A 27,400-nucleotide genomic window follows, 5' to 3' on the forward strand; every position below is an offset into this window, starting at 1 on the left:
CTATGGAAGCTGACAGCCAATCAGAGCGGTTCAAACTATGCGACCTCGCCCGTCAAGCTGTCCAGGGCAGGGATATGAGGCCCACCCTGGCCAGGCTGGGCTGGACGGGGTGGGTGGGGGAAGCTGGCGGGGTGTAGGCATGGCGGGGAAAGGCCGGAGCTGAGCGGGCAGAGGATTCGGGAGGCCAAGCAGAACAGGGCAAAAGAAGTTGCTGACAGGAACATGTCCACCGAGCCTTTCCCCACAATCCCCAAGTGACTGAAATATTAATCTGCCCCAAGGCGCTGCAGCTGACGGAGAGCTGCTTCACAGACAGCAAGTGGCATTTTATTAAAAAATAAAGGAAAATGGCCCCCTTCCCTTCACTTGACCTTTCTTTTCGGGGAAGGAGCTTTTTCTAAAGAAAAGAAAGTACTTGACAGTCTGGCCACGGAGCCCAGCGTGGTCCCAGCCTGCAGGCACCTCGCCGGAGGCGCGCGGCCCCCGGCAGTCAGGCCTGACACCCACACTTGGAGTGGAAGGTGTGTCACAGCTGATAGGAGCGTCCCACTGGGAACATGATATTCAGTTTTCAGAATTCAGAGTCCACATTCCAGGAGCTCCCCAAAGCCACTTGCCCAGGGTCCCTAGGGAAACAGGGCTCTGACCCTCCTGCCAAGCACTGGTCTCTCTGGGGGCACTGCGCAGAGCCCTGGGTGGGCTGCGGGGACCCTCAGTCTTGGCGGGTCTCGAGACAGTCTCACAGAGGAGCAGGGTGCCCGGGCTCAGAAGCCAGCTGTTGAGGTCCAAGTCTCGACTTGGCCACCTCCCAGGGGGTATACTTGGGGACAGACTATGCCCCACACTGTTCCATCAGCTCCACAAGGCAGGAGTGTTTGTCTCTCTTCTTCCCTGCCGTGTCCCCAGCACTGGCTTGGTGCCTGGCCTGCCAGCAAGCTGCCCTCAGTGAGCACCAGTGGTTGATAAGTGAATGAATGAAGGAAGGAATGAAGGAAGGAAGGAAAGAAGGAAGGAAGTGAGCCACATCCCAGATTTGAGCCGAACTCTTCTTAAGAATTTGACTAATGCTAATTACCCGGATGGGGGAGAACAGAGAGAGAGGAGTGAGGGAAACAGAAAAGCCAAAAAAAATCCAGAGAAAAAGAGTAAAAAATGTTCTCAAGAGCAGAAAACTTGGGAGAAAGGAGAACCTCTCTCCACAATGAGCCAGAGGAAGGACACAGATGTGACCTGGCGACTCCGACATGGCAGCCAGTGGCCGGGTCTGGCTCAAGTGAAAGAAATTCCAGTTGAAATCCAGGTCCTGGGTCACGCTAGCCAATTTCAAGCACTCAACAGCCATGTGACCAGTGGCTACCATATTGGACAGTGTGGAACAGAACGTTTCCACTACCACAGAAAGTGCGACTGGAAAGCGCTGATGGACAGGGAGACCCTGGGAGGGCATCCTTGGCCTTGACGGGCTGTCCAGGCACGAATCCCCTGAGCATCCCTGTACTGCGGCCACCCTGCCACTCGGCTGGACTCACACGCCCTCCCAGTCACTGGAAGAGGTCCCAGGGAAGCCTGGGGCTCTGGGACTGCTCCCACTAGGGGCTGGGAGCCCCTACTAGCCCAGGGCGACACGGCAGGGTCAGGGGGAGCTAGCGGTTGCCCCGGGATGCACAGGTACCCCGTGAGGCCGGGATTACTGCTTCCCCTTCACAGATTGAAAAAAACAGAAACAAGAGTTGCCTGGGGTGGGTGGGCCAGAAAGAGCGGCCCCGAATAGGAAATAAAGAGGATGGAGGCAGAGACCAGGCAAAGAAGGGGGCAGGGGTCTCGGGGGGCAGGGAACAGAAGACACTTCTGCCAAACACCCGCTGCTCGGCTCTGCACCGAGGCCAGAGAGCTCCTGGGGTTGGAGAGGTGCTCGCTTCCCAGGCAGGGCCCAGCCTGCTCACCTGGGTCAAAGGTGGCAGAGGGCTTGAGGGCGGCCGCAGCCAGCCTGGCCATCATGGGCGAGATGAGGCCCTTGCTCGCAGAGATCCTCTCCATGATGGAGGCAGGGGGCACCGGGACAGAGGCAGCTGCCGCTGCGGCCGAGTCGCCAGCTCCCGAGGCAGCCAGGGCGGGCGTGTCGGGGGTTACTGAGGCTGCTGTCCCTGATGACATGGTACCCATGAGGCCGGGGGCACCCACAGGCAGGGAGGTGTTGCCCCGGCCCGGAAGGATGGGGAAGTAGGGCGCGGCGCTGGGCAGGCCCGAGTTGGAGAGGGCCAGCGCCAGGGGGATGGATCCAGGCAGGCCCTGGGCCAGCAGCCCCGAGATCTTGCTGTTGGGAGGCTTGGTGGCACTGGGCCCAGCCTCGGAGGTGGCAGTGGCGGTGACCAGGGAGGCGGAGGACTGCTGGCTGGTGGGGGAGGCGCTGAGGCTGGAGTTCTTGCTGCTCAGGGCAGAGAAGTCAACCAGGTCGTCGTTGCTGGACTCCTCGTGCTCCGTGTCCTTGGCGCCCAGCAGCGAGGGCGGCAGCCCCAGCATGCCCGAGCCCGAGGCGCGGATGTGCCGGCGCTCGTGCTTGCGCTTGTGGGAGGTCATCTGGCTGGTGGAGGTGAAGGTGAAGCCGCAGCCGGCGCGGATGCAGTGGAAGTGGTTGGTGGCCTTGCTGTACACACAGCCCTCGTACTTGCACTCCTCGTACTTGTAGAACTTCTTGAAGCCATCCTTGGCGTAGGCGTCGTCCTTGATGTGGTAGCTCTTGTGCTTCTCGATGTCACACTTGTTCTTAAAGGTGAATGTGCAGCCGGGGCGCCTGGCAGGACATCGGGAGGCTGTCATGGGGCCTCACGGGGCCAGGGGGAGGCCCTGCCCTGCTCCCACGGTGGCCCTGGGAGGGATGGGCCTCTGGATGGAAGACCAGGCCAGAAACTAAGGCGGGGCCTCTGAGCAGCCCTCTGCTGCTGTTCCTACTCCCCTGAGGAGGTGGGGCCCCGAGCCACCCACGGGCCTGGGGCCCTGCCTGCCGTCCCTCCCCGGGCCAGGAGGCCTCCCCGGCTGCCTCCCGCTCACCTGCAGTGGAAGTGCGTGGTCTTCTGCCCGTAGAACTGGCAGTCGGCCGTGCCGCAGTCCTCGGTGGCTCGGAAGCGCTGGAAGCCGTCGTTGATGAGCTGGGTGTTCTTCTTATGGAAGTTCTCGTGGGTCATCACGTCCGACGTGCTCGTGTACACCTTGTTACAGCCCACCTGCAGGGGCCAGAGTGGCAGTCAGGGGAACCGAGGCCAGGCACCCCGGCGAGGTCAGAGCGGCTATGCTGCTGGGTGCAGCTGAGCCTGCTCGGGGGAGCTTCTGCACCTGTAAACGTCCAACTCGGGGCACCGAGGTTAAGGTAGGATGACCCCTCAGGCCCCCAGGGCCTGGCCCGTGCTGGGCGTGGGTCATCCTCAGAGAGCCCTGGATACGTCCCCACACAGGCGTGGGAGTCCCATCCTGCAGGAGGTGGCTTGGGGGTCCCCAGTCTGTGGCTCTACCTCTAAAGCCCCCGGGGGTGAGCAGGGCTGGACCCTGGGGCCTGGTGGTCACCTGTAGGCCGGGGACTTGTTTGGCAAACAGTTTCTGGCACAGGGCCTTCCCTACCCCACCCTGGCTGGGCCAAGGCAGGCAACGTTGCCATATTGAGTAAAAACCAGTGGAATCTGAACACTCTTGAGGGCTGGACCGTGCCAGTGTCTGCACCATCTCAGAGCCCAGAGAGCGAGCCCCCCTCTCCTCCTGGCCCAGGTTGTTTCACGGAGGCCATAACAACCCCCTGACAAATACCGGGGGAGGCGCAGGGCTGCTATTTGCAAACCAAAGTCGCTCCCCCTGGACCTGACACCTTGAAAAAGCCCAGACTCTGCGTGGCATTAAAGCAAAGAATTAAACAAAAACCTCCTCAGGAACCGTTTGCAATGCTGCTCTTGGTGTTAAAGGCTGAAAAATGTCGGTCTGTATAAACAGCTCGCTGAATTTCACCCGCACCAAGTATGGCCATGGGGAAGGCCCCACCCTGGCCCACCGGACACTGCCCAAGCCTGAGCCCCCGGGACTCTCTCCTCTGGCCGTCCAGCCCTGGGAAGGGACACAGAGAGCGGCCCTGCCCGAGGCAGGCCTGCCTCCGGGGGTGGGGGAGGGTGGAGGGCGGGGCACCTGCATGCAGTGGTAGTGGGTGCTCTTCCCGTTGAGGTGGCAGCCGTGGTAGTAGACGCTGCAGTCGTCCAGCGGGCTGAAGCGCATGAAGCCGTGCTGCAGGGAATTGTCCCGCTTCTTGTGCATGTTGTAGTGCCGGATCACGTCCTGCTTGCTCGTGAACCTCTGCCGGGAGAGGGCCTGGTGGGCAGGAGGCTGGGCCTGGCCCCAGGGCCCTCCGGTCTCCTTATAAGTCATCCTGTTGGGTCGAGGCAGCCCAGACTGCCCCAAGGCCAGCACCCTGGACTTTGGAGGGAACAGTTCCAAAGGTTCCAGAGCCACAGACCCTTCCCTGACCTCCCCGTAGTCTCCCCATCGGCAGGCCCAGAAGCAGAGAAGATAAATCGGGCCAGGCCTTTCAGGGAGGAGCTCTGATAGGCGACAACTCATTGCGTCTACTGCCACCTGTGGGCTCTGCCAAGCTGGGCTCCCTGGTGAGACGGAGGCAGTGGCCTCCTGCACAACACCCGCACCCACCTCCCGCCTCTCGTTCACTTGCTCTGCACCTACCAGAGGGTGGCTTTGAACGTAAGGGCCGATCTGTCTGAACCTCAACACAACCATCTATAAAATGGGGCAGTAATACTAGCCTCTTAAGGACACTGGGAAGACTTGATTAGATAAGGTACGCAGGCTGTCTGCACAGTCCTTGGTGTGTGGTAGACTCAGCGAATGGGAGCTTGAATTATTACCACTGGGGACGCAGGTGGCTCCAGACCCTATCAGATGCCTGTGGGCAGCAATCTGGGAACGAGAACAGGCTGGGAGCTTTTCTGGGCTCTCTGCCTGCCCAAGTCAAATTCAGGTGGCCCAAGCAGAACCGAGTAACCTCGTCCTGCTTTCAAGAGGCCCCTCCGCTGCTGTGCCAGCCCGCAGGAGTGGGGCGGGTGCCCGTGGGACATACCTGGTAGTTGCACTCGGGGTCGAGGCAGTGGTAGTGTTCGCGGTACTGGTAGGCGCAGTGGATGTGGCCACAGTGCTGACTGCCTGAGAACCTGCAGGGAAGAGGGGGTGGACTCAGGCCTCTCTGGATGCCAGCTCCAGGGTCCTCGGCCTGAGCAGCTGAGCAGAGTCCGTGCCCGTGCTCCAGGGAACTGCTGCTGTGGTTCAGGGGCCCTGGGTGGACATGTGGAGGGGCAGAGGTGGTCTGCTGGGGTGAAGGAGCAGAGGCTGAGAAGGCTAGGGCGAGTGACGGGGCCGCTGGGAATCCCAGACCCACTGAGCTGCAGACCCAGCCTTATCTGCCCCGGGAGGGAGTGCCAGGTGGGGCACAGAGTCCTGGCACCAAGATGCGAGGAGGAAGCTAGGCCAAGCCAGAAGCCAGAGCAGGGTCAGGGGAAGAGACCTGGGGTGGGATGGGATGGGATGGGATGCTGAAGGCACGAGCCCCCGAGGTGGCCCAGTTGCCGTTTCTGCAGGTGCTGCCCGCCCACCCCTGACTCAGTGCTGGGCCAGGTGCTGGGGACTCCAGCTGCGCCAGCCCAGGGCTCTGTTGCTAAGAGGTGTTAAAGGGCTCTCTCTGTTCTGGGCTTTCCTGACACTTGAAACAGTCCAAGAGTCATGAATTTTTAAAGCGCAGCATCTGTTTGGCTTCCCGTGGCAGGGAGCGCGCTCTCCGGCCAGCTCCGTAGCCAGGAGCTCCGTGCTGCCTGGCCACCACCTGCCCTTCCAGAGTACCCCAGGCCTTCTCCAGGCCCCGATGCTGCCAGGGCGGGGGTCTCACAGCCTGGACGATGGCCACGGGGGACAGCACCCCGTGACAACTGTGGACAAGGTGGTGGGCTCAGCCCGCCTGCCCCAGTGCGCTGCGCATGGTGTGGGGCTGCGGGAGGGAAGCCCCTCATGAGGGGAGAAACTCTTGCAAATAAATATTTAAGCTGAAGCTGCCAAAAGGGCCATCTGCTGAGGCACTAATAATAATGGCAATAATAATAATAAAGAGAGCAGAGCAAAGCTGAAAAGACAGGGAGGGAGACACAGAGAGCGACAGCAAAACTATGGGAGATCAACAGAAAGACGGCTGCCAGGGCACAGCCCCGGCCTTGTGCTGCGTCCCCAGGGGCTGGTCGCTGGGGGCCTGAGCGGGGCCCGGGGGGGGGGGGGGGGGGGGGGGAGGGGCGGGGAGCGGGTGGAATCTGAAGGTTCTTCACACGCCAATCCCACTGCCTTCAGGATGTAAAGGGGCAGGTCTGGAGTTAGGTGGTGAGGGGGGAGCACACTGAGGCCACCCGCCCACATCCCTTCTCATCCGCAACCGTTCCGCAGGGGCCTGCAACCCCACCTGCCCCACCCCCACCCGGCCCCAAGTGGAGCCCTTTTTAAAAATTTTTAAAAAATGTTTATTTTATTTATTTATTTATTTAATTTATTTATTTTTTGCTGTGTTGGGTCTTCGTTGCTGCGCACGGGCTTTCTCTAGTTGTGGTGAGCGGGGGCTACTCTGTTGTGGTGCGCGGGCTTCTCATTGTGGTGGCTTCTCTTGTTGCGGAGCACGGGCTCTAGAGCGCAGGCTCAGTAGTTGTGGCACACGGGCTCAGTAGTTGTGGCTCGCGGGCTTTAGAGCGCAGGCTCAGTAGTTGTGGCGTGTGGGCTTAGTTGCTCCGCGGCATGTGGGATCTTCCCGGACCAGGGCTTGAACCCATTCCCCCTGCATTGGCGGGCGGATTCTTAACCACTGTGCCACCAGGGAAGCCCACAGTGAGCTGTGGAGGGGGGGCCTGCACTCACCTGTGGCCGGGCCCTGCCTTCGGGCCCTTTCAGGTACCCCAGTCCTGCCTGGGGTACAAGCTGCTTAAGGGCATGTGGCCTGGACCACATCAAGGGGGCGGGGGCTCTGAGATGGGGCAGAGGGCAGGCCTGGGGAGGGTTTGGAAGCAGGAATGCATGGGGGCGGGGAGGCAGCAGGCACCTTGGTACTAGTGGTCACATGGACGTATGGTCCCATGGTCCCCAGGCATTCCTGCCCCCACCCACCTTCTCTCCATGGCAGTCTCCTCCCCAGGGGCCTACCTGGCAATATATTTCTGGTAAATGTTTACATCTTCAGTGACAGCTGGTTTATCTGTGGGCAATCCGTTCCTGGTGAGAGACACACAGGGCACAGCTGATTAGCAGACGAGGTGGTCTCATGCCCCAAGAGTGTCTGGGGGCAGCTCCCTGCCCTGGGGCCCTGGCCCTTCTCTCGCTCACTGTGTAGTGTTCCGGGCACTTAGGGTGGGACTGGAAAAGTCCTTCGGCAGAAAACTAGCACAGGTTCAATTAGCCCACCTTTGGCAAGGGCTGGGCCGTCTTCAGCTGGCAGGGCTGGAGGGCCCTACCTTGGGCGTGGATCTGACCTAGAGTCCAACAGCATAGGAAGCCTGGGAAGCTGGGGCCTGGCCGCCTTGCACACAGAGAGTCAGGATGCTGCTGGCTGAAGAGCGGTACCAGGTACCACTGGGGAAGACGCCAGGGGAAAGGGCAAGAACAGCACCAAGCAAGTGTGGCTGGGTGGTCGGAAAGGCCTCCCTGACGCCGAGGGCAGCTCCCTAGATCTACTCCCAGGTTTCTGGACCCGCCTCCAGGAGGGATGGTTGAGGGGAAGGGTCTCACTCAGCCCCACACATTGATCCATCAATTATTTTGCCATTGTCTAGGGCTTTGCGCTGGGTGTGCCCACCCCACCCCAGCCTCCTACCTTCTCTTGCTGCCTTCCCCATGGCGCAGGCTCTGAACCTGGAAGCCCTGGCCACCAGCCTGGAACCCAGAACCCCCAGCCCGGAGTAGGGCTTTCCCAGCCAACCATAAGCCCGCAACTGGCCCTCATGGTGGCAGGCAGAGAAAGCCTGTCACGGGCACATGGGGGTTACAGTACCCTGTGGCATGTGTGTTAGCAGATGAGCACGTGCACAGAAGTACAGGCAGACCCTGGAGATACTGCAGGTTCACTTCCAGACCACCGCCATAAAGTGAATATCGCAATAAAGCGAGTCACACGAATTTTTTTGGTTTCCCAGAGCGTAGAAAAGTTACGTTTACACTATACTGTAGTCTATTAAGTGTGCAATAGCATTATGTCTAAAAAAGCAATGCATATGCCTTAAATAAAAAACGCTTTATTGCTAAAAAATGCTGACCGTCATCCGACAGTGCAGGGTTGCCACAAACCTTCAATCTGTAAAAATACGCAATATCTTCGAAGCGCAATAAAACAAGGTGTGCCTGTACCCGCTGTGAGAGCGTGTGTGCGCACAGCAAGATGTATAGTGTGCGGGTCCATGAACTGAGTCTGAGCGATTACGTAGGCAGAGGAGTGTGTGTGCGTGTGCGTGCGTGTGTGTGTGCGTGCGCGCGTGTGCAGAAGCATGTGTGTGAGAATCTGGGTGCACAGTGGATGTGCATAAGGTGTGGGTGTGTGTGTCCATAAGTGTGAGCTTCAGAGGCAGGAAGTGGGACTCCGGGCCACTCCAGTCCCGAGTGCAGGGCTGGCAGTGAGGGTGGTGCACGCCTTACTTGACAGTGGAGACGGTCCCCGTGGTGATGGAGTCTGTTTTGGAGAAGGTTGACTTCAGGTACTCGGGAGTGTTGAAAGGCAGGGAGGCAGGTGGCTCAGGGCCTGGCCCGGGGGCACTGGGAGCGGTGGGCACGCTGGCGAGGGGTGCAGGAGCCAGGCTGGGGGTGGGCGGAACCTTGGCGGGGCCCGGCTTCTGGATGGCCCGGACGTCGTACTTGGAGGGGCGCCCCACCTTGCCCGTCTTGAAGGCGATGGCCCCTCCCATGTCGGGGCTGCCCTCCCCGGGTTTGAAGAGGTGCAGGTACTTGACGTTCTCCAGGTCGTACTTAGACGGCTTCTTGTAGGCGCTCCCGTTCTGGGGCCGCAGGTTCTCACCCGTCTTCAGTTTCTGGATGAAGAAGTCGTACTTGGAGGCACGGGCCACCAGGCCCTGCATGGGGACACTGCTGTGTGAGGGCAGGGGCAGGATGGTGGCCTTGGTCTCCAGGTGCGTGGTGCTACTGGGCAGCCGCAGGCCAGGCAGTGAGCCCAGGGCCTCTTTGCCGGCCCGCCCCTCGGCTGTGGTGCCGTGGGCCGGCCAGGACAGCTGCTCGCCGGCCTTGAGCTTGCGGATGTACTCCTCATACTTGGAGAACCGCGCCCGCTTGCTGAGGGCGTCCTCGGAGGCGGGCAGCACGGAGGAGGTGGCCGCCTCGGCTGTGGAGCCCGCGTGCAGCTTCTCGAAGCTGATCTTCCTGGCCAGCTCGTCCCTCGTGTTCTGGTCGTCATAGCCAAACATGCCAAGGAACTCGGTCATGGTGGAGGCCGCGTAGTCCCGCAGCGAGGAGGCCTCGCCTACGGCAGGGAGGAGAGGGGCCGTCACCTCTGGGAGGGAGCAGGGTAGCCAAGGGACAGGACCCGCCCCCCGCTGCCCTGCCCACAGAGGGAGGGGGCCGGCCTGGGGAAGGGGTGGAGCGGGACATGATCTATGGACATTTGGCTCACTTGTTAGGTTTTACGACTCTTAAATTAATTTGTTTAAAAAAAAAGTAATTAATACTGAGGTAAAATAAAACGAGTTCATCAATGCCAGGAAAATCAATTTCCTAAATGTTCTGGCCGATGGCTTTTCAGTACATTAAACAAAGTTTCATAAATGTCTCCGCTCTCTCGCCTTGGCCTAATATGAAGGAGAAGTCATTTTACTGGAAGTAAGGCCAGATCCCAACCTGCCTCCCAGGGTGGGGGTGGGAATGGGGGCTGGGGACAGGTAGGGCTCTGAGCCAGTGGCTGGGCCGTCAGGAGGGACCCCAGGGGCTGAGGGAGCCACTGGGGATGGGGTCAGGGGTGGGCCTGGCTGAGCCTGCCTGGAGGACCCTCCCTGGCCCCCACAAATGGACACACAGGCCCCTTATCCCTGGGAGGATGAGAGGCTCGCCCCAAGCCTCCTCAGGACCTGTCCCCTTGGCCCTTCCCGGCCCCCCAGGCTGCTGATGGCCCCAGACAACAGGGCCGATGGGGCAGAGAGCCTGCGGATGTGTTCACTCAGACTCCCTCAGGGCCCGCCCACCCCAGCCAAGACTTAATGACGTAGAGAGTCCTTCAAATCTCCCTGCCACCTTCTGGTCACTTGTGCTCGCGCACGAGGGTGGGCCACCCCGAGGAGAGTCAAGGCCGTAGAGGCAGTGGCTGAGGGCGGCCCATCTATCGCCCCACTGTGTCCACAGCGGGGCACAAGGAGAATCCCCCGAAGCAATCTCCCCACAGGGACACGCATGCACGCGTGCACACTCGAGCTCGCAGCCCTAGCGACCTTCCCCGCCCCCACACACACGTGTACACAAACCACCCCAAACTCCACAGTCAGCTCCCCAAGATGAGTCTCAGGATGGCGGGGGCAAGATGACCCCATTCTGCCTGGGGCTGTTCACTGGAGACAAACCCCTTCCGCACACAACCTTCCGCCACAATAGGCCTGCGACTCCCCAGCACGCGCCTTCCTGCACACAACACTCGCTGAACACCGACTGTGCGCTACACCCTGAATCAAGAGTGGGTACACACAGGTGGGTGGGACTCACCTGGGCCCCAGGGCACATGCGTGTTCTCTCCACTCATGTCTGAGCCTGCACACCCAGGCACACAGAGCGGCAGGAACCCAGGCTGGGGGTCCTAAAAGCACGGCCAGGGGAAGGCGTGGCCGAAGCAGGGGTGGGCGGACCAGGACCCAACAGGGCAGCCGATGAGGGCTTTCCTCCCACCCCTACCTGGAAGTGGTCTGAGAGCGGGGCTGGGCTCTGGCACAAGAGAGAACCTAGCAGCATGTAGAAAGAGCCTCTGAGCTCCTGGGAGGACAGGGAGAAGGGCAGTCCTGTGGGGACCGGGACGCGCCAGGTGAGGACAGGACAGTCACGGGCAGCACCTGGCACACAAGGTGGGCAGAGTGACTCAAGGAACCGACGGACAGCTGTTCCTCTGGGCGGGATGGCCGGTGGGCTGCTGTCCTGACCTCAAGCTACTTGGGGTTGGGGACCCAGTCTGGGAGGAGTGGGCCCTGGCTGCTAGATTCAGTGGCTCAGGAACCAGGGAAAGGGGCTAAAAATAGCTGGAGGCAGCTGAGCCCTCACTATATATGGCAGAGAAACAGAAGGCTTTGAAGGGCAGGCGGCCTAGAGCAGGGAGGGGGCCAGGCAGGGGTCCCAGGGGCAGCCCAGAGGCCTGCATTCCCAAGCCCACGGTGGGCAGCCTGGGCTCCGGTCGCCTGGCTCCAGTGCCCGGGCTGAGCAGGCCGCCCTGGGTGTCACCCTGCAGTCCCACTGGGCCTCAAACCTGAGGGGCGAGGCCTGCAGCCACGAGGCCACTGGCAGTTCTAGCCCTGCCTCCTGCCATCCTAGCTCTCCGCTCCCCCGGGAGGTGCTGGGGCGCTGAAGGGACAGTGGGCCTTGTCCCTGTCCCTCCCCTCTCCTCAGGCCCAGCGCAATCACCTTGTGTCTGGGAACGGCAAGGGCTTTTCCTATCAGAGGAAACTGAAGGTCACACTTTTCCTCATTGATCTTGCAATGTTTGTTAATTACTCTGTCACTGATGTGGCGAAGGATAATTAAACAGCTCTGTTTATATCTTATATGCATAATTATGTGGCTGCGCAGGGCTCCGCGCGCAGGGAGGAGATGCGCCCCTCGCTGCAGGGGAAGGGGATCGGGAAGCGGGCAGGGAAGGCTCGGGACACCAGGCACAGGCTGGGAATGAGGCTGGGGAGCTGAAAAAAGACCCCAGGCCCAGAGTTCCAGTCCTAGCGGAGACACCCTCCCACCCAGAACCTAGGCCCTCCCTCCCCAGGGCAGAAGGAGCTCTGCATCGAAGGACAAGCAGACACCAGAAGAGCCAGCTCTTAGCCATCTCGTGGGAAAGAGGTCAGCCAGGGGACCGCGTCTGGGGCAGGTGGGTGTAACGGGATATGCCGGCTGGGTGTTGCTCCCCACACGCATGTCCAGGTACTGCGCCCCCCAACAGGCTCCTCCCTATGCAGGTGCGTGTGGACAGTCGTCTACTCACACGCCGTCCGTCCGTCCGTCCATCCATCCATCCATCCATCAGCCTGTCCACCAGTCCATCCGTCCATCCACTGCTTCCTGAAGACCTACTGAGTGTTTGGCAGCCCACCCCAGCCCGGCTCGCACGTCTGGGAAGCTGCCTTCTCAGGCCCTTCCCTCCTCACCCCTGCTGCCCTTCCTCAGGGGTCCTCCCTGGGTCTGAGTGAGGGGTCACTATTTGGAGCAAGAGTGAGGGAAGCGGGCATGCGCTGTGGACACACCACTCCTTCCCCGCCGGGCCGCCCTCCTCGTGGGGTTATGTCCCGCCCGGGGCTCAGACACCCACCTGAAGCCTGCTTGGCACTGGGGCCACTATCAGCCTTGGAGGCTGCCCCGTCCGAGTCCTTCTCCTCGACGACGCTGCCATCCTTGGGGGGCTCGTCGCCGTGGTCTTCCTCGTCGCTGCAGCCCTGGGGCTGCACCATGTAGACACCCTCGGGTGGCAGCTCCAGACCCTCCCGGGCGATCCGCCCCAGCACGGGCGGGGGTGTCGGCTCCTCGCTGTACTCCCCGTTCACCCACTTCTCGATCACCGCCCGCCTCTTGTCCTCTTCGCTGCGGGGGGCCCGGGCCACCCCCGACTCAGGGCCACTGCGCTCTTTGTCCCGGGGCCGCAGTGGGCTGCCCTCGGCGTGGGCGCCGGCCTCCGCTCCCTTCTCCACCACCACCTGGCGGCTCAGCTTGGCGCAGATGGCGTTGAGCTTCAGGCCGCCTTTGCGTTTGGCCGCCATCGCGGGCTTGCCTGCAGGCGGGTCGGGGCACCGGGTGCCTTCAGCTGCAGGGATGGAGGAGAGGGGTCAGAGGCGTGTGTGCCAGGCCTGGCCACCCACCTCGACAGCCGGGGCGGACGCTCTGCCCCCACATCCCCCAAGCCAGAGGTCTCCCCAGTGACAGTTCCACCGCCCCGCCCCAAGGCCAGGGTGCGTTTGTCCCCTCACTAGAACGTGAGCTCTATCCTCAGAGCCTGGCGCATACTAGGGGGTTCAGAAATATTCTGTAAACGAGCAAACGAATGAATGAACGAATGACTCTTCGAACGCAAAGGGCAGTCTTCTTCCCAGCACCTGGCTTCTGGAAGCATTTCCCCCCCTTGTTTGGCCCCAGGAGGCAGGACAGATATGCCACAGGACCTGGCTCCGCCTTCTCTGCCTCAGCCAGCTCCTGCTGCCCTGGAAGGCCTGGCTGGTCCCATGAGGCCCACTTTCCAGCCCTGAGAAGCTGGGACAGGTTGGGATTCCTCAGATCCCCAGCGGGAAGCCCAGAGGCTGCAGTTACAGGGCCTAATCCCTCAACACGACAGCCCAACGCAACCGGCCGGGAACTGTATCTAGGCTGCCCCAGCGCTAGCCACCTCCCTCACGGCTGCTGAGCGGGGGCGCCCAGGGTCCTGCGGGGTAAATGGCAAGACCACTAACCATACAGCCTGGGACCCGCCACAAAGGCCAACAAAAGTGGACACACCTCCACCTGTTTACTTGTACATCCTGTCTGTCCACCCATCCACGTAATGAGCTCCTACTGTGTGCCAGACCCCGAGGTGGTACCAGGGGCAGGGCGGTGGCCATGGCAGGCCGTCTTGGCTCACGCTCCCTCTGCGTGCACAGGGAGCCCCACCGAATGCTCTCAAGGCAGGGCTCCTCCGTGCGGCCCTCAATAGAGAGGTGGGCATGGCCGAGTCTCCACACAGCTCAGAAGGCTAAGCAAGGGGACTCCTCCCAGATCCATGGTCAGAAGGGGCTTCACTACAATGGATCGAGACCCTAAAAACCCACACGCCTGGAACGCGCTGAGAGGCTTACTCAGACAGGGACGGCCACACCTGTGCCAGGACCTCATCTACAAGCAGACTTGGCTTGTACACACAGATGGTTGCCCCCCGATACAGACAATGCCCAGCGGCCCCAGACCCTTGCCTCGAAGCCAGCTGCCCAGGGATCCCAGCCCAGCCCAGCCCAGCCCAGTTCTCCCAGTCCTGCAGCCCTGGCTCTGCCGGGCCCCACCCTCACCCCTAGCTGGATGCCCACTCTGCCCACGTTTGTCCGCATCTCCAAGTCTGTGCTGCCCCCACCCAAAACTCCAAGCATCATCATGGGTTCCTTCTCAAAGCTCAGCGATGGGGCCCCTCATCATGCCATCCCACCCGGCCTCAGGGCCAGCCGCCAGGCTCCGTGACACCAAGTTTCCTCCAGCAGGCCTATGGGGAGCTGGCCTCACCTGGCCCCCTTTGTCCCCGGCCCTGGTGGAGAAGGGAAGGGTGGGAGTGCGGAGCCTGCTCTATTTTTACCGGGAGGTAAGCAGCCAAGTGTGTATGGCAGACGGCAAATGAATCTATAAATATTTATCCCAAGGAAGAGGGAAGCAGAAGCTCCCAGGGCTGCACTTGCTGCTGGTGACACCCCCTCCCTGGGCCCCCACCCATCCTGGAGCCTCCTGGCACTTGGGCCCACCCAGCCCCGCCCACCCGCTCCTGATCTCGGCTGTGTGCCTGCCTCAGTCCCTCACGGGCCCCCACCAGCTGCGATGCAGCTGTGCACCCAGGGCCCACCCCCCGCCCGCAGGCCCCTTTGCTCCGCCCATGCCCCCTACACCTGCCCTCCAGCTGCTGCTCTGCCCCAGCCCACCTGCCTTCCAGATGTTGCCCTCCCTCTGACTCTACTGCTGGTCCCAGGGGTGGCGGTGGAGAAGGGGTGTGGGCCTGGGGTGCAGGCCAGGAGGCAAAAGCAGGCCTTACTCAGAAGTGCAAACGCGTGTGAGTCTGGGGCTGCGAGCTGGGGTGTGTGTGTAAGAGCTGAGGTCCAAGGTGCCTGCCCGCCCGCCTTCCGGCCCACCCTGTGGGGCCTTCCCCCCTCCCCCTCCATCAGGGCCCTGGGACCTGCAGACTACCCCCCTCGTGGTCTGACCCCAGGCTCCCATCCATGTAAACATTCCCTTGACTTTCTTCCCTAAAATATAAACGCCGTGGCCAGGCCTCAATGGGAGGAAGCCATCCGTCCCCGGCCCTGTCACTGCCCCTTTCATCTCCTTCCCGCCACCAGCCTGCCCGCTGCTCTATTTACACTGGACACTTCCTCTGGGAACAATACTGCCCAGGAGGCAGGCTTGGGCCGGAGGGTGGGAAGGCGCGGGGACTGCCGTACCGCTCACCCAGGGCCGGGCTCCAGAGAGGAGGCGAGGGGCGGGGCGGCTGCAGGGAGCCCAGGCAGGCCTGGGGAGAGGAGCGGGTCAGCATCTGCACGCAGGCAGCCAGCCCAGGGCTCCCCCAGCCTCCTGCCTCGGGCCCCAGTGATGCCGGATGGGCCAGGGCGAACCCTGGGAGGTGGCACAGCACCATGGTATGGCCTGGCTTTTGGGGTCAGACAGTCGTGAGTTCACAGCCTGGCTCCGGCCCCTCACTAGCCCTGGGCCCTGGTCGAGCTTCCTCCCCGTGAAAAGGGCTGCAGGACTGTAAGATGAGAGAGGGTGCTTGTCTGTGCCAAGCACAGGGCCTGACAGTCAAGGACCTGGGGAAAGGCAGCTGAGCCCTGGGAGGGGACAAACAGGCAAGTGTGGTGCCACATCTGGGCACGAGATCCCTAGACCAGGAAACCACACCTGGCCCAGCAGAGGCAGAAGCAACAGGAGAGGCTGGAGGGCTGGGCCGCGGGCAGGCTGCCTACTCAGCAACAAATGGCCCCTCACCGGCTCCCCCAGTCTGAGCCTCCCCTCCCAGGGCTCCAAATGCAACAAGCCCCCAGCAGGCAGGCAGCTCTGTCTCCAAGCTGAGTGGGTCCTGCTCAGGGTGGAGAAAGGGAGGGGCGAGAACTGGACTGTCCCTGCACCTGCTGGACGCTAGCTCACAATCTCTCACCATGATCCCGTGAGGCAGGTACTGTCGTCGTCCCATTTGACAGAGGAGGAGACTGATCCTGGAGCCGTGAAGACACTCCAGAGCCCGAGCTCATGAAGGCCGGGGCTCAGCAAGGTGCGGGGCCGCCACCATGTCCCCACGAAGGCTCCAGGCAGGCTCCAGGAAGTCCCAGGCCTCCCTGCCCACCTCCTCCTCACCCTCACTCCCGGTTCCCATAACACGGAGCCCCCTAAAGTGTTAACTGTGATGGGTAAAATGGTGCAGCAGATTGCTACAATAAATAATTTACTGATATTTATAAATATGCAAATCAGCCAGCTTCAGAAATCGAATGAAGGGAGGGCCTCGGGAGAAGGGCCTGCTACGGCAGGAATCTCATCACTCCCTCCAAAGGCTGGGGAAGGCCAGGGCTCCTGCCAGTTCTGAGGGAGAGAGGGGGGCTCCTGTAGCTGCACCTGGGCCCCTCATCCCTGATCCCTGGGGACTACGGGGGTGGCTGGAACGGCCACTTCCTCGCCTGGTCAGGGCCAGGTCCTCCCCTGCCCTGGGCAGCCTGGGCTCAAGGGGACGAGAAGCTCCAGTGCCCACTGCCCACGGCTGGGTACCTCAGAGTCACTCGTCCTGCCTTGGGGGTGGGGGTTAGTCCCCAGGGGCTGGGCAGGCCTGGCAGCCCCTCCCCACCGGTGAGTAATGTGTTTTGGGGCCGGGCGGACTGTCAGCTACCAAGCTCCGGGTGCTTTATGGGCTCTGCCTGGCGGCTCTGAACTCCCTGGTAGGAAATAAAGTTCTCCCTGCGCGTCCCTTCTAAACATTTCACTCAGTGGAAACGGTGTTTAAGAAAAATGAGGACATATTTCTTCCTAAGGATGCAGTGTCCCCTTTGGGCGGCCTAATGCCCGCTGTATATCAAGAAGTGGCGAGGCAGGGGCCAGGCACCCGTCCCCTCGGGTTGGGGTGGTCTGGGCCCTCCTGCCTGCTGCCAGGCGGCTCGGGGGCCATGGGCACCGCTGGGCCACTCTGGTGGCCGCCCTGGCCCACACTGCCTAGAGCAATATGGCAGCTGGCACCCTCTGAGCACCACCCCTGTGCTGGGGACAGTGCTGGGCAACTCAGAGCATCGCCTCAGTGGTCCCCCCGCATCCCCGCCTCAGTGGTCCCCCCGCATCCCCGCCTCAGTGGTCCCCCAGCATCCCCACCTCAGTGGTCCCCCCGCATCCCCGCCTCAGTGGTCCCCCCGCATCCCCGCCTCAGTGGTCCCCCAGCATCCCCGCCTCAGTGGTCCCCCAGCATCCCCGCCTCAGTGGCCCCCCAGCATCCCCGCCTCAGTGGTCCCCCAGCATCCCCGCCTCAGTGGTCCCCCAGCATCCCCATACGGCCGCTGTCCTATCCCTGTTTCTGGGTGAGAAAGCAGAGCTCACAGAGGTTGTCAACTGTCACGGTCACCCAGAGAGTGTGCCAGAGCCGGACTCCCACTGGGCTCCGATGTCTCACCATCTGAGACCCCACACATACCTCCCACAGCCTCCCAGCGAGGGTGGCAGCAATGTTGGAGCTTCCCTGCAGCCCCTAAGAACTTGAACCTGACAGGCCACAAGCCCCAGTGCTGGGGTGCTGAGCCTATGTTCAGGCTCTGGGCTGAATTCTGAGGATATGAAATGAGCAAGCGGACTGTCCTGGTTCCTGCCATGACGGACTGTTCACTTTAGACGAGGGGGCAGACGTTCAAGTCATTACAAACGTGATCACTGCAGTGAAAAGTCTCGGTACCACAGGAGCGGCGAGTCTGGGAAGCAAGGAAGGGTTCCTAGAGACATCTGCTCCGGCCCTGCTCCCCACGAGCTCCCTCAGGGGCCCCCCTGCCCCCTCCCCCACCACACAGCCCATCTCCATCTTAACAGCTCCCGCCCCATCTCCCCAGACAGGACCTGTCCCCGAGAAGAGGGGTGTCCTTCCCTCTTGGGCCCAATCCCATGCCTCGTTTTTGCAGGTGGGAGGAGTGGCCACTGCCTCTCAGGGCTCTCAGCTGGGTCCCCTGGTCCCCAACAGCTCCAAGTCGGGAAGTGGGGGGCCCAGCCGCTGGGCCCTCCTTGCCCCACTTTGTTTATTTATTTATTATGATTTTTTAGTCCAGTTAAAAGGTTTACTATCCAGACGCGTCTAAGTGGCCTCACTTAGCGTAAGTAACTCTATAAATCAGGAACTGTTAGCATCCACCGCACAGGCTGGCTATCAATCTCCCCCAGGTCACAGCCAAACAGGAAGGGGAGAAAAGAAGAGTTACCACCCAGGGGAGATTTAAAACACACACACACACACACACACACACACAGTGCACACACAGACCGTGCGCGCGCACACACGCTTGGGCGTCTCTGTATTTATACAATCATATTATATTCACACGTGCACACGAAGAGCGGCCCGGAAACCGGCTGTGCTGTGTGTGTCATGACAACAACGCATAAATGCGACTCCTGCAGCCTGAAGGGGACACAGCCTGAGGGAGGGGTGAACCCCCTGGGGCCGGGCTCTCCGTGCCTGAGCTGCCCTGCCCAGGCAAGCAGCTCTGGAGGGCGGCAAGGGGGCTCTGCTGGGTCCCCTCCCCTTCTGTGGCCCCTGCCTCTGCCAAACCCCAAGGGACCAAGCTTTCCCCTTTTGTGCGCCAGGGGCAGGGAGGTGGAGCCCAGGGACGGGGCAGGGAGGCTGTCAGCTGCAGGCCACTGACAGGTCCTCAACCACCGTGCCCAAGGCTGGGCACACCCCAGACACACAGCACAGGACTCCAGAAGGGCAGCACCAACCAGAGGAGCAACCGGCTGCTGTGCAGAGCCCTGGAGGGTGCCCAGGCAAGGTGGCCTTTCCGCAGCGGCCTCAGGAATGCCTCACCTTCTCTTCGAGTAGGTGTGGCTGGATGCACACAGAGCTTGGACCCAGGCTCCCACCCCGTCCCCAGAGAGGCCCCGGTCCTAGAAGGCCCCACTAGGAACTGGGGTGGAGAGGCCTCTCCTGGCATCCCCTGGGGGTCCCCAAGGCCAGGCCAGGCAGCCCGAGGGTGGAAGACCCGCCCAGGCCCACCTCCTCTCCCACCTCGCCCAGAGGCCTCCCCGGCTCACCCGCCCGCCTGCCCGCTGCATCTCCCCATGAACTCTATTTCTCTTTCCTCTCTGAAAACAACTGAGCTGTAAATACTGTTTAACCTTCTCCCCCCCCCCCTCCCCCCCCACCCCCTCCCCTCCGCACTATAAAAACACAAATATGCCATAACTCAGCCGGCCCGGCCGCCCAGCCTCCAACATGCCCTGCGCCCGGGCCTCTCAGGAAGGTCATTACAAACGACTTTCCGATTCACTGCTCCTGAAATAATTTTGTGTATTAAAACCTGAATCTGCACTTTCTGGGGCCGAAAGCCTCGCTTAATTATGGCGGGTGTCCTTGGGACGGACAGTGATCCTTCACTCGCCAGCCCGCGCTCCAGCCCTCCGCCCGCCAGCCCGCCCCCCTCCCTGGGCCCAATCTGTTTTCAAAGTGTGTCTGTCCTTTATTAAATTGTTTTCTTTTCCACATTATCAGTTGCCATGGAGACCTCATCTCTCGGATTATTTGAATTTCATTATATCTATTGATTTGGGAGCATTTCATCTTTTTTATTGTTTTTCTGTCAATTTTCAAAACGAATAACCATCTAATTTGCGTCAGTGCTGATTATGTTTGTCCCTCAATAGAGGTCGGCAGCTGCGCTGGGGAAACAAATCAATGAAAAACCATCATAAAACTCCCCACTCCAGTCTCCAGGATGTGTGGGTGACATTCCACGCCTGCGAGAGACACTCATCAGCTCCAAGCTCGGCTACGGTGGCGGCAGCTCCGCTCCACGTCCGCCTCCTCTGGCCTTAATATTTAATTCCGCGATTTGGGGCATTATTAGTGGTGTTTTTATTAGTGCGTGTGCATGTGAGTGTTCGGTGGTGGGCTGGCTGTTTCACTAATTTGTGGGTGAGGCAGGGAAACCCCGGAGGAGGGCAGGGCGGACGGTGTTGGGGGTGTAGTGGGAAGCGGAGGAAAGGGGGGACGCCCTGGGGAGCGGATGGGGCTCGGGACCGGGAGGTCCACAACGAGGGGCTGGAAAAGGGGGGACACAGAAGGGGGACCGAGCGAAGGGGAGGAAAAGAGGGAATTCAGATTGCTCACTTTGTTGGTTTTTTTTAAATAATTTATGCAATTTTAAGCATTTATGTATAAATTTTTTAATAAGCCACCCTGGAGCAGGATGGCCATTAACATCCCAACGTCCTTCTGTCCAATGGGCTGGCGGAGAGGATCAATTTCTGAGAGTACTTTCCCTTTTTTATGACATGATAAAATGCTTTTAAAGCAACTTACACAAATACGGAAAATTTTTTTCTTTTTTCCCCGTCCCCTCTCCCATCCCCTAACAGCCTTCTTATCCACCAGGGAGGGGGGTGTGCGCGCACACACACTTGTGCTCGGGCTCTCTCTCCTTCGGGGGAGGGGGCTGGAGGGGAGGCTGGCCGGGAGAGAGCCCCAGTTCTAACTGGAACTGGCCGCCTGTCCTTCTAACAAGGGCATAAACTTTCATTACCCATGCACGCAGTCAAAGACAATTTAGGGAAACGCGCTGCTCGGAAAAGGAAAACCTCAGCGATTCGTGGCCCACGCTGCCGCTGCCATCTGGGGGGCTGCTGCCGTCTCCAGCGTGAAGGAGCGGGACCCTGAACCTCTGGCCCTGCCCGGAAGGAAGCGCAGAGGGGCCCTCGTGGGATGCAGCCAAAGAGGGAGAGGAGGGACCAGACGGAGCCCTGGGAGCACCCAGCCTTGGGCAGGGGCCAGGCCCCCTGGGCCGTGCTCTCCCCCGACACCCCTTCGCTAACCCCAGCCGGGCGTGGGCCCTTGAGGGCAAGCACAGGACTCGTCATTTCTGCCACCCAGCGCTGTCGCGGAGCAGAAGCTCAGCTCTGTGGATGGATGGTCAGACAGAGGGACCAAATGAAGATGCAGTAGGAAACTGGGCCCAGATGGCCTGGGGTCCGTGCAGGAGACCCACAGGTGCTGGGGACAGGCTCCCTCTCCAGGGGTCACCTGCTTTGGAAGTGGGTCTGGGGCAGGAGTACCTCTGGGTGTAAAGGATCGGGGGCACCAGAGCGAGAGGGGGTGGCCTGGCCACCATCACCCCAACCCTGGACTCGAGCCCCTAACGCCCTGAGATGGAGCCAAGCCCTTGTGAGGAAGAGGGTAACGGCCCGTGCCCAGACTTGGGGACAATCCTTATTTCCATGTCCCCTTCACCTCGTAGACCCTCCTCCTGAGAGGGGTGGGGGGGTAGGTGGAGGGGCCTGAGGGGTGAGCCCTGTCCCAGGGCTGAGGGGGATGATCCTGGTTCCCAGGGTGGGCCCTTCCCTGCCACTACGGGACAGCGTCCAGCCTGCTGAGACCACGCCTGGGCAGCTGGACTTTGGCAGCTTCCAAATAAGACAAACTGACATTAGGAACTTGGCCGCCCTCTTAAAAACCTCCCACTTTAAGCAAGTTACATCTCTGCCCCGGACAGCAGTGTCCTCACCTGAGATGCAGGGTTGTTGAAAGGAGGACATGGGGTGACATGTCTGGCACAGAGCCGTGCAGCATGGGGCCTGCCACCGTACTGGATGGTGACCGTGGACAGGGTCCCCGCCCTTGGGAGCAGGAAGTGCTGGGGCGGTCAGGGCAGAGTCCAGCCCTGCACGGCCCTGCCTTTGCCCAGGGACCTGGGAACCCTCAGCGTCCTCCTGCTTCCCCACCTGCCACAAAGCCCTACTTTCTCCTTGGGCCCTCCCACCCTGGAGCCCCTGAGCCTCTCTCAGGACGCATCCCACCCTCTGGGCGAGCCTGAACGTGGGCAGCCCAGGAAGGGCCCCACGGTGTCCTAGACGCTCAGCGGCACCAGCACGGGAGCACGCTGGTAAGGCCAGGCCACCCCCAGCCCGCGTGGGACGCAAGCGGAACAGGGCTGCGCCCACCCTCCTCCTCTTCGGCGCACAGCCCACCCCCCCCAATTGTCATTAAAATAACAAGTTTCTGTTACAATCTAAACATTCCCACATCGCATAAAGGGTTATATTACACCCGAGTCACTCCCGGGCCCGTGTTTGCACAGAAAAGCTCACGGCAGGTCCCCCCTCCTGACGAAGTGACTTATTAAAGTTTAAACAGTAATTAACAGAACAATAAAAATAAAGGGATGTTTGGGGAGTCATAGCGCACACAGGGTTTTTGGCAGTGCCAGCAGTTTTTCAGTGCCCTGCGCTGGCAGCAAAATGCGACTGTGAAGCCAGGGGGCACGGAGGACCGGGCCAGCGTTGGGTTGGGGAGACTCCAGGCCTAGAGGGTGAGAAACTGAGGGCAGACGGGAAGGAGAGGATGAGGTCCGGGAAGCCCTTCTGGAGTCTGTACGGGGCCACCAGCCCCACTGGGATCCGGGGTAGCAGGGTGGGCACGGTGGGAGCAGGAGAGGAGGTCTGACACTGGCAGGAAATCCGCCGAGCCAGGCTGTGGAGGCTCTGCGATGCCAGAGCCTAGCTTGGCCCCAGGCACTTTCTGGGAGCCCAGTGGCCTGGTCACACCCAGCCAACTCCGGCATGGACCTGACTGGGGGAGGCACCGGGTACCCAGGCACCATGAGCATCGCTAGACCCTGCGGTTAATGATTCCTGGGCCTGGACCCCAGCCACTCTGGGCTTCTCTCCCAGTGGGGCAAGTACCTCTCCCTGCTCCCGTGGCCGGGGCAGTGCAGTGTACACCCCTGAGAACTCTCCTGAAGCCACTGGCCCCTACTAAGCATGAGTTAGGACTCAGGGGACAAGTCTGCCTCTCCATCCTCTGGGAGGGGGAGACCAGATGGCCCAACTAATGCTGGGCCCCACCTGAAGGGAGGAAGCACCCGGCTCACTAGGCCGAGGTGGGCCCCACTGGTGGAGTCCTCCTTTGCAAAGGTCCACAGGGAGCCGGGCCTGGGGGGCTGGCCTAAGGCCAGGACGCCCTGCAACGAGCAGGCCAGGCCACTCATCCTTCGCCTCTCCTGTTCTCCCTGCACAAGTTCTACCCAGAGGCTCAGACACCTGGGCTGGGTGCAGGGGGGTGGGGAGGGGTGGGGGCAGGCAGGGAGGGGCCTTGGAGAAAGGAGGGGCTCCACCTGGACGAGGCCAGCGCGCTCAGTACTCTTCCCTCAAAGCCTTGGGGGCTGGAGAAGAAGGGACAGCAGGAATGCTTAGTGGCAAAACAATGCACGTGTTTTATCTCATGCCAGCCAGGTGAAGGGCACCAAGGTACCGCCGGGCTGGCCCTAGACTTACCAGCTCCCCAAGCTGCCCTCTCACTTCTCCTTCTCCCAGACTCCCTGGGCCCCAGATGTCATAGGCTACGTTGGTGGGGTGCTCTCCCAGGGCCGTCCTCTGACCTTGCAACCCAGAAGCCGTGGCCAGCCTTGCTGCCCTCGCCTGTCCTTCCTCTCCAAGAAGAGCCTCTGTAAAATCAATGTTCTCTCCTCACCACAGAACATTAGTTCCCAAAAGTGTTTTTTCAGTATAGCATCCCCAACTCAGGCTCTCCCAAGTAGGGCAGAGCAAAGGGTGCGACACAGGGACACCGTGAGGAACATGACGGTGCCCTCCACCTTCCTCTTGGCCTTCTCCATCTCTCTCAGTGCCAACCTGCCCGGGCCTGCCTGGGGATCCTAGTTCTGCCGTAGCCTCCCTCTACCCTGGTGCCTGCCGTTGGCAGCCTGGCCCAGTGTCAAGTCCAGAAGCCAGCCCCTGGCCCAGGCAAGCAGCCCCACCAGATCCCTGGCACAGGTTCCCCTGTTCTTTCCTCCACATCACAGCTGCAGGGCCTGACGTGAGCAGCTGCAAGCCACGCGTGGAGGTGAGACGCTGGGCTGAGGCCAGAGGCTCTCTCTAACCTCGTGTCTCCTAGGATCTGGTTCCTGGGCAGCTGGTGGGCACAGAGGGCAGGAACTCGCTTTGGCTGGGCCTCCATGGTGCCCGCCCATGCCACTGCCTCTCAGCAAGGCCCCTGCAGGCACAGCCGGCCCGGAGAGCACAAGGCCCCAGGGACCTGGGATCTGGGCACAAACTTTGCTCCAAAGACGTGGAGAAGAGCCAGCAGCTCTCCTTTCCCTCTTTTCCAGGCAGAGCTCTTTGGGGCTCCACCCCCTGCCCCAGGATGAGGGACCCTCGGCGCGGGGAGGGTGAGGGTCAGGCACAGAGAGCTCAGGAAGGGGGCGGGCGATGCTCCCCAGCACCCCGCCGCTCTGCTCGGGAGCCAGGCTGCGAAGAACGACAGGCGCTCCCACCCCCTCGCCAGAGGAGGCTGACGGAGTCGCCCAGCGCCCAAGGTTGGGGGGTGGGCAGGGAAGGTGTGCTGGGGGTTGGGAGAAGGACTGGCGGAAGGCGGGGCCCCAGGGAGGGCCGGTGGGGACAGAGGCCTTCTAACTGGTATGCTCTAAGGTGGGCAAACTGGGAGCAGGCTGCTCATCCTAATCTGCTGTTTCCAGAACCCCCAACTTCTCCCCTGCCCCCATGGCACGGCAAGGAGCTCTGGCTGGACAAGGAGCTCCTGAGGGTGGCAGCTATAGATCTGTACAGGACTTTAGAACTGGAAGGGGTTTGAGGCCCGAGAGGTGGAGAGACTTGTCGAAAGCCCAGGTCACTCACATGTCAGGACCAAACAAATCCAGCGGCCCATTTCCTGACCTAGGCCCTGTCATGACCAGCAGATCAAATTGCTCCACGTCTGTGTTTTAAAAGGGAATTTTCTGTGACCTTGGACACCGCTCCAGGGCCCATCAGCCCCAAACACCCCACGGATTCCCTGCTGGAGAGGCTTCAGGCCCCACATTTGCCCACCTGGGCAAGGACCCCAAATGGTTCTGAACCAGCACCCCTAGGGTGCAGAGCCTGGAATTCAGGCTCCTCAACTCTCCGAGGGAAGCACAAGTGGCATCGGGCTCTATGACCTGGCTAACCCCCGGAAATGGGTAGGACACGTGGGTGGTTGACCATGTGGGAGGGAGTGCCTGGGCACATGGAGGGCGCTCCAGTGTTGGCGGGAGGGGCTTCCTCTTTCAGGGACTGAGACCCCCAGAACTTGTGAGCTGTGCTCTGAAGGGAAGACAGGGCAAGCGCTATTCTGGGATTGGAGGAAGGGCATGGGAGAGGCAGGCCCCGGGCAGGTAAGCACAGCCTCCAGGAGCCCCAGGAAAGAAGGCGGGGACGGCAGCAGGTGGCAGAGAGGTGCTATGGATGACACTGCCACCCCACCCTCCCTACAGCCCATCTCCACAATCCCCTTGCTGAGGCCAATGACGATGACATGAGGGGCCTAATTTAGGAGTATTTTTAAAACTGTGGCCCTGGTGGAGGGGTTTAGCAGTTGTCAGCCATCTGGAGTAAGGAATTACTGTCACCTCCCTGATCCTATAGTCCCTAAACCCAAAGCTGGCTACGGCTCAAGGGGGGGAGGCAGCAGGTGGGTGGGGGACGGATGGGGCCCATTCCAGGGCGGGGCTTCCCACAGGCCAGGAAGCACCTTCCCTCATCCTCAGAGGGGGCCTGGGGCCGGGGGAGGGGGCCGGAGAGCCCGGTGTCCTCTATGCCCACGCGGGCTCTCCCACCCGCTCACGCACGCTCACTCCCTGGGCCATGCCGGCTCGCGCAGGGGCCGTCAGGTAAATTAGATCTGAAAGCTGACAATTTCTGACCATATTTCCTTGATTATTTCAAACAAATGCACAGCAGCCGCTGTAAGGAGATTAAAGTGACATAAACGTCCCGAGTGGGAGGGGGGAGGGCAGAGGATTCAGGTCACCCCCATCCGTCCCCCGCCTGACAGACGCTATATCGCTATCCAATCCAATAAAAAATCCCCCCCTTTTGCTTTAATTAATTTTACAGCTAGCTTGCTTAATTACTTTCAATCAAAATCCTCCTGCCATCGCAAAATTAGAGATGGTTGAGCTCCATTAGCCTAAATTCTTCATTTCCATATAGAAAAGAGGCTGTCTGCATAGCCAGCCTGGGCCCCTGGCAGGACAGACGCCCATGTGCCCGCCCGCTGCCAGCCAGCCCACTCCTGGCTTCCGCTCCATGGCTATCTCTGGCCTGTGCATTTCCCCTCATTCTCCTCCGTCCTTGCTCCTTGGGCTGAAAGAGGTGAGGTCTAGAAGGGGTACACTCCCCCGCTGCCCCCAACTCTTCCCCTGATTCGTGCAGGGACTGCAGAGCTGGGCTGGACTGCCAGGGTTGGGCTGCCCCTGGCAAAAGGAGGGGCGATCCTGGGATCCTGCTACCCTGCGAAGGGGCCTCTGCTGCTCCCAACCCAGGGCAGACAGTTCTCCTGGGCTCTCTGCCTCATCCCTCCTCACGAGGCAGAGCTCCCAGCAGAGCAGGACCACTTCTAGCCTTGGACTTAGGCCCAGTAGGTAAAGACCCCTGGAACCAACATCATCCAGGGTCACCTCTCTGCTGTTTCCTGGCTGAAGTCGCTCACTATCAGAGCGACTCCAGGGCCAGCTGTCTTGATGGTGCTAACAGGCAACATGGCGGCCCCCACAGACTCCCGTGTTCTCCAGGTGGCCCCACGTGGGCCCCTGCTCATCTTCCCATATCCCCAGTTCCCAGCCTGCAACAGCTGCTCTGCTCCTCCACCCCCGGCCTGGGTTGGGTGGGTGGCAGGTCTGGGCTCTGTCCACATCCTCTGCCTGCACCAGCTCCCTTCTCTCCCCTCCGCCTCCTCCTCGTCACAGCCCCCAACCTCAACTCCGGAAGCTCCACTTCAGGTTTTCCAGACTACAGCCCTGAGTGTCACCACAGGGTCCAGCCCAACCTGGGCTCCAGCTGATTAAGGATCTGCAACAGGATGTAAGGATTACAGTAAAACCTGGCTCCGGATCTACAGGGGCAGAGGGCCAAGTCCGGGCTCTGGGACTCCCCTTGCCTCCCCTTTCGGCACGCCCCCTCCCTCTGAGATGCTGAGGGCCAAGAAAGGCTGGGCCTCTGGGCCCTTCACGGGATCTTGGCTGGACGCTGGGAATTGGATGACAAGGGGTAGCATGTGGGACTCAGGCCAATTCTGGCAGGAAGGCAGGACTGGGATGGGGTGAGGAAGGGGATTTAGGGCTGAAACCTGCCCTAGACCCTCTACAGGGACAGGAAGCCAACCTGGTCCTCCCTCTCAGGGGACCCGCATGGAGGTGGGGTGTCCTGGGTCTGACTTCTGGAAGCTCTCAGGGAGGCC

General features: G+C 61.0%; 1 protein-coding gene across 8 annotated transcripts in view; it reads right to left on the minus strand.

The window, feature by feature from the left end:
• The window catches only part of CASZ1 (castor zinc finger 1), a 147,671-nt gene that overhangs the window by 12,790 nt on the left and 107,481 nt on the right, over positions 1–27,400 (minus strand). For all 8 annotated transcript variants that reach the window (XM_059912789.1, XM_059912798.1, XM_059912812.1 and 5 more), the window contains 7 exons: positions 12,554–13,042; positions 8,695–9,529; positions 7,213–7,281; positions 5,108–5,198; positions 4,165–4,329; positions 3,049–3,221; positions 1,944–2,791 (listed from right to left, as the gene is read on the minus strand). In XM_059912789.1, the coding sequence (XP_059768772.1) occupies positions 1,944–2,791; positions 3,049–3,221; positions 4,165–4,329; positions 5,108–5,198; positions 7,213–7,281; positions 8,695–9,529; positions 12,554–13,042 (2,670 nt within the window). The remainder of the gene's footprint in view (positions 1–1,943; positions 2,792–3,048; positions 3,222–4,164; positions 4,330–5,107; positions 5,199–7,212; positions 7,282–8,694; positions 9,530–12,553; positions 13,043–27,400) is intronic.

This window comes from Balaenoptera ricei, chromosome 1 (assembly GCF_028023285.1).
Source record: "Balaenoptera ricei isolate mBalRic1 chromosome 1, mBalRic1.hap2, whole genome shotgun sequence".
Lineage (NCBI taxonomy): Eukaryota > Metazoa > Chordata > Mammalia > Artiodactyla > Balaenopteridae > Balaenoptera > Balaenoptera ricei.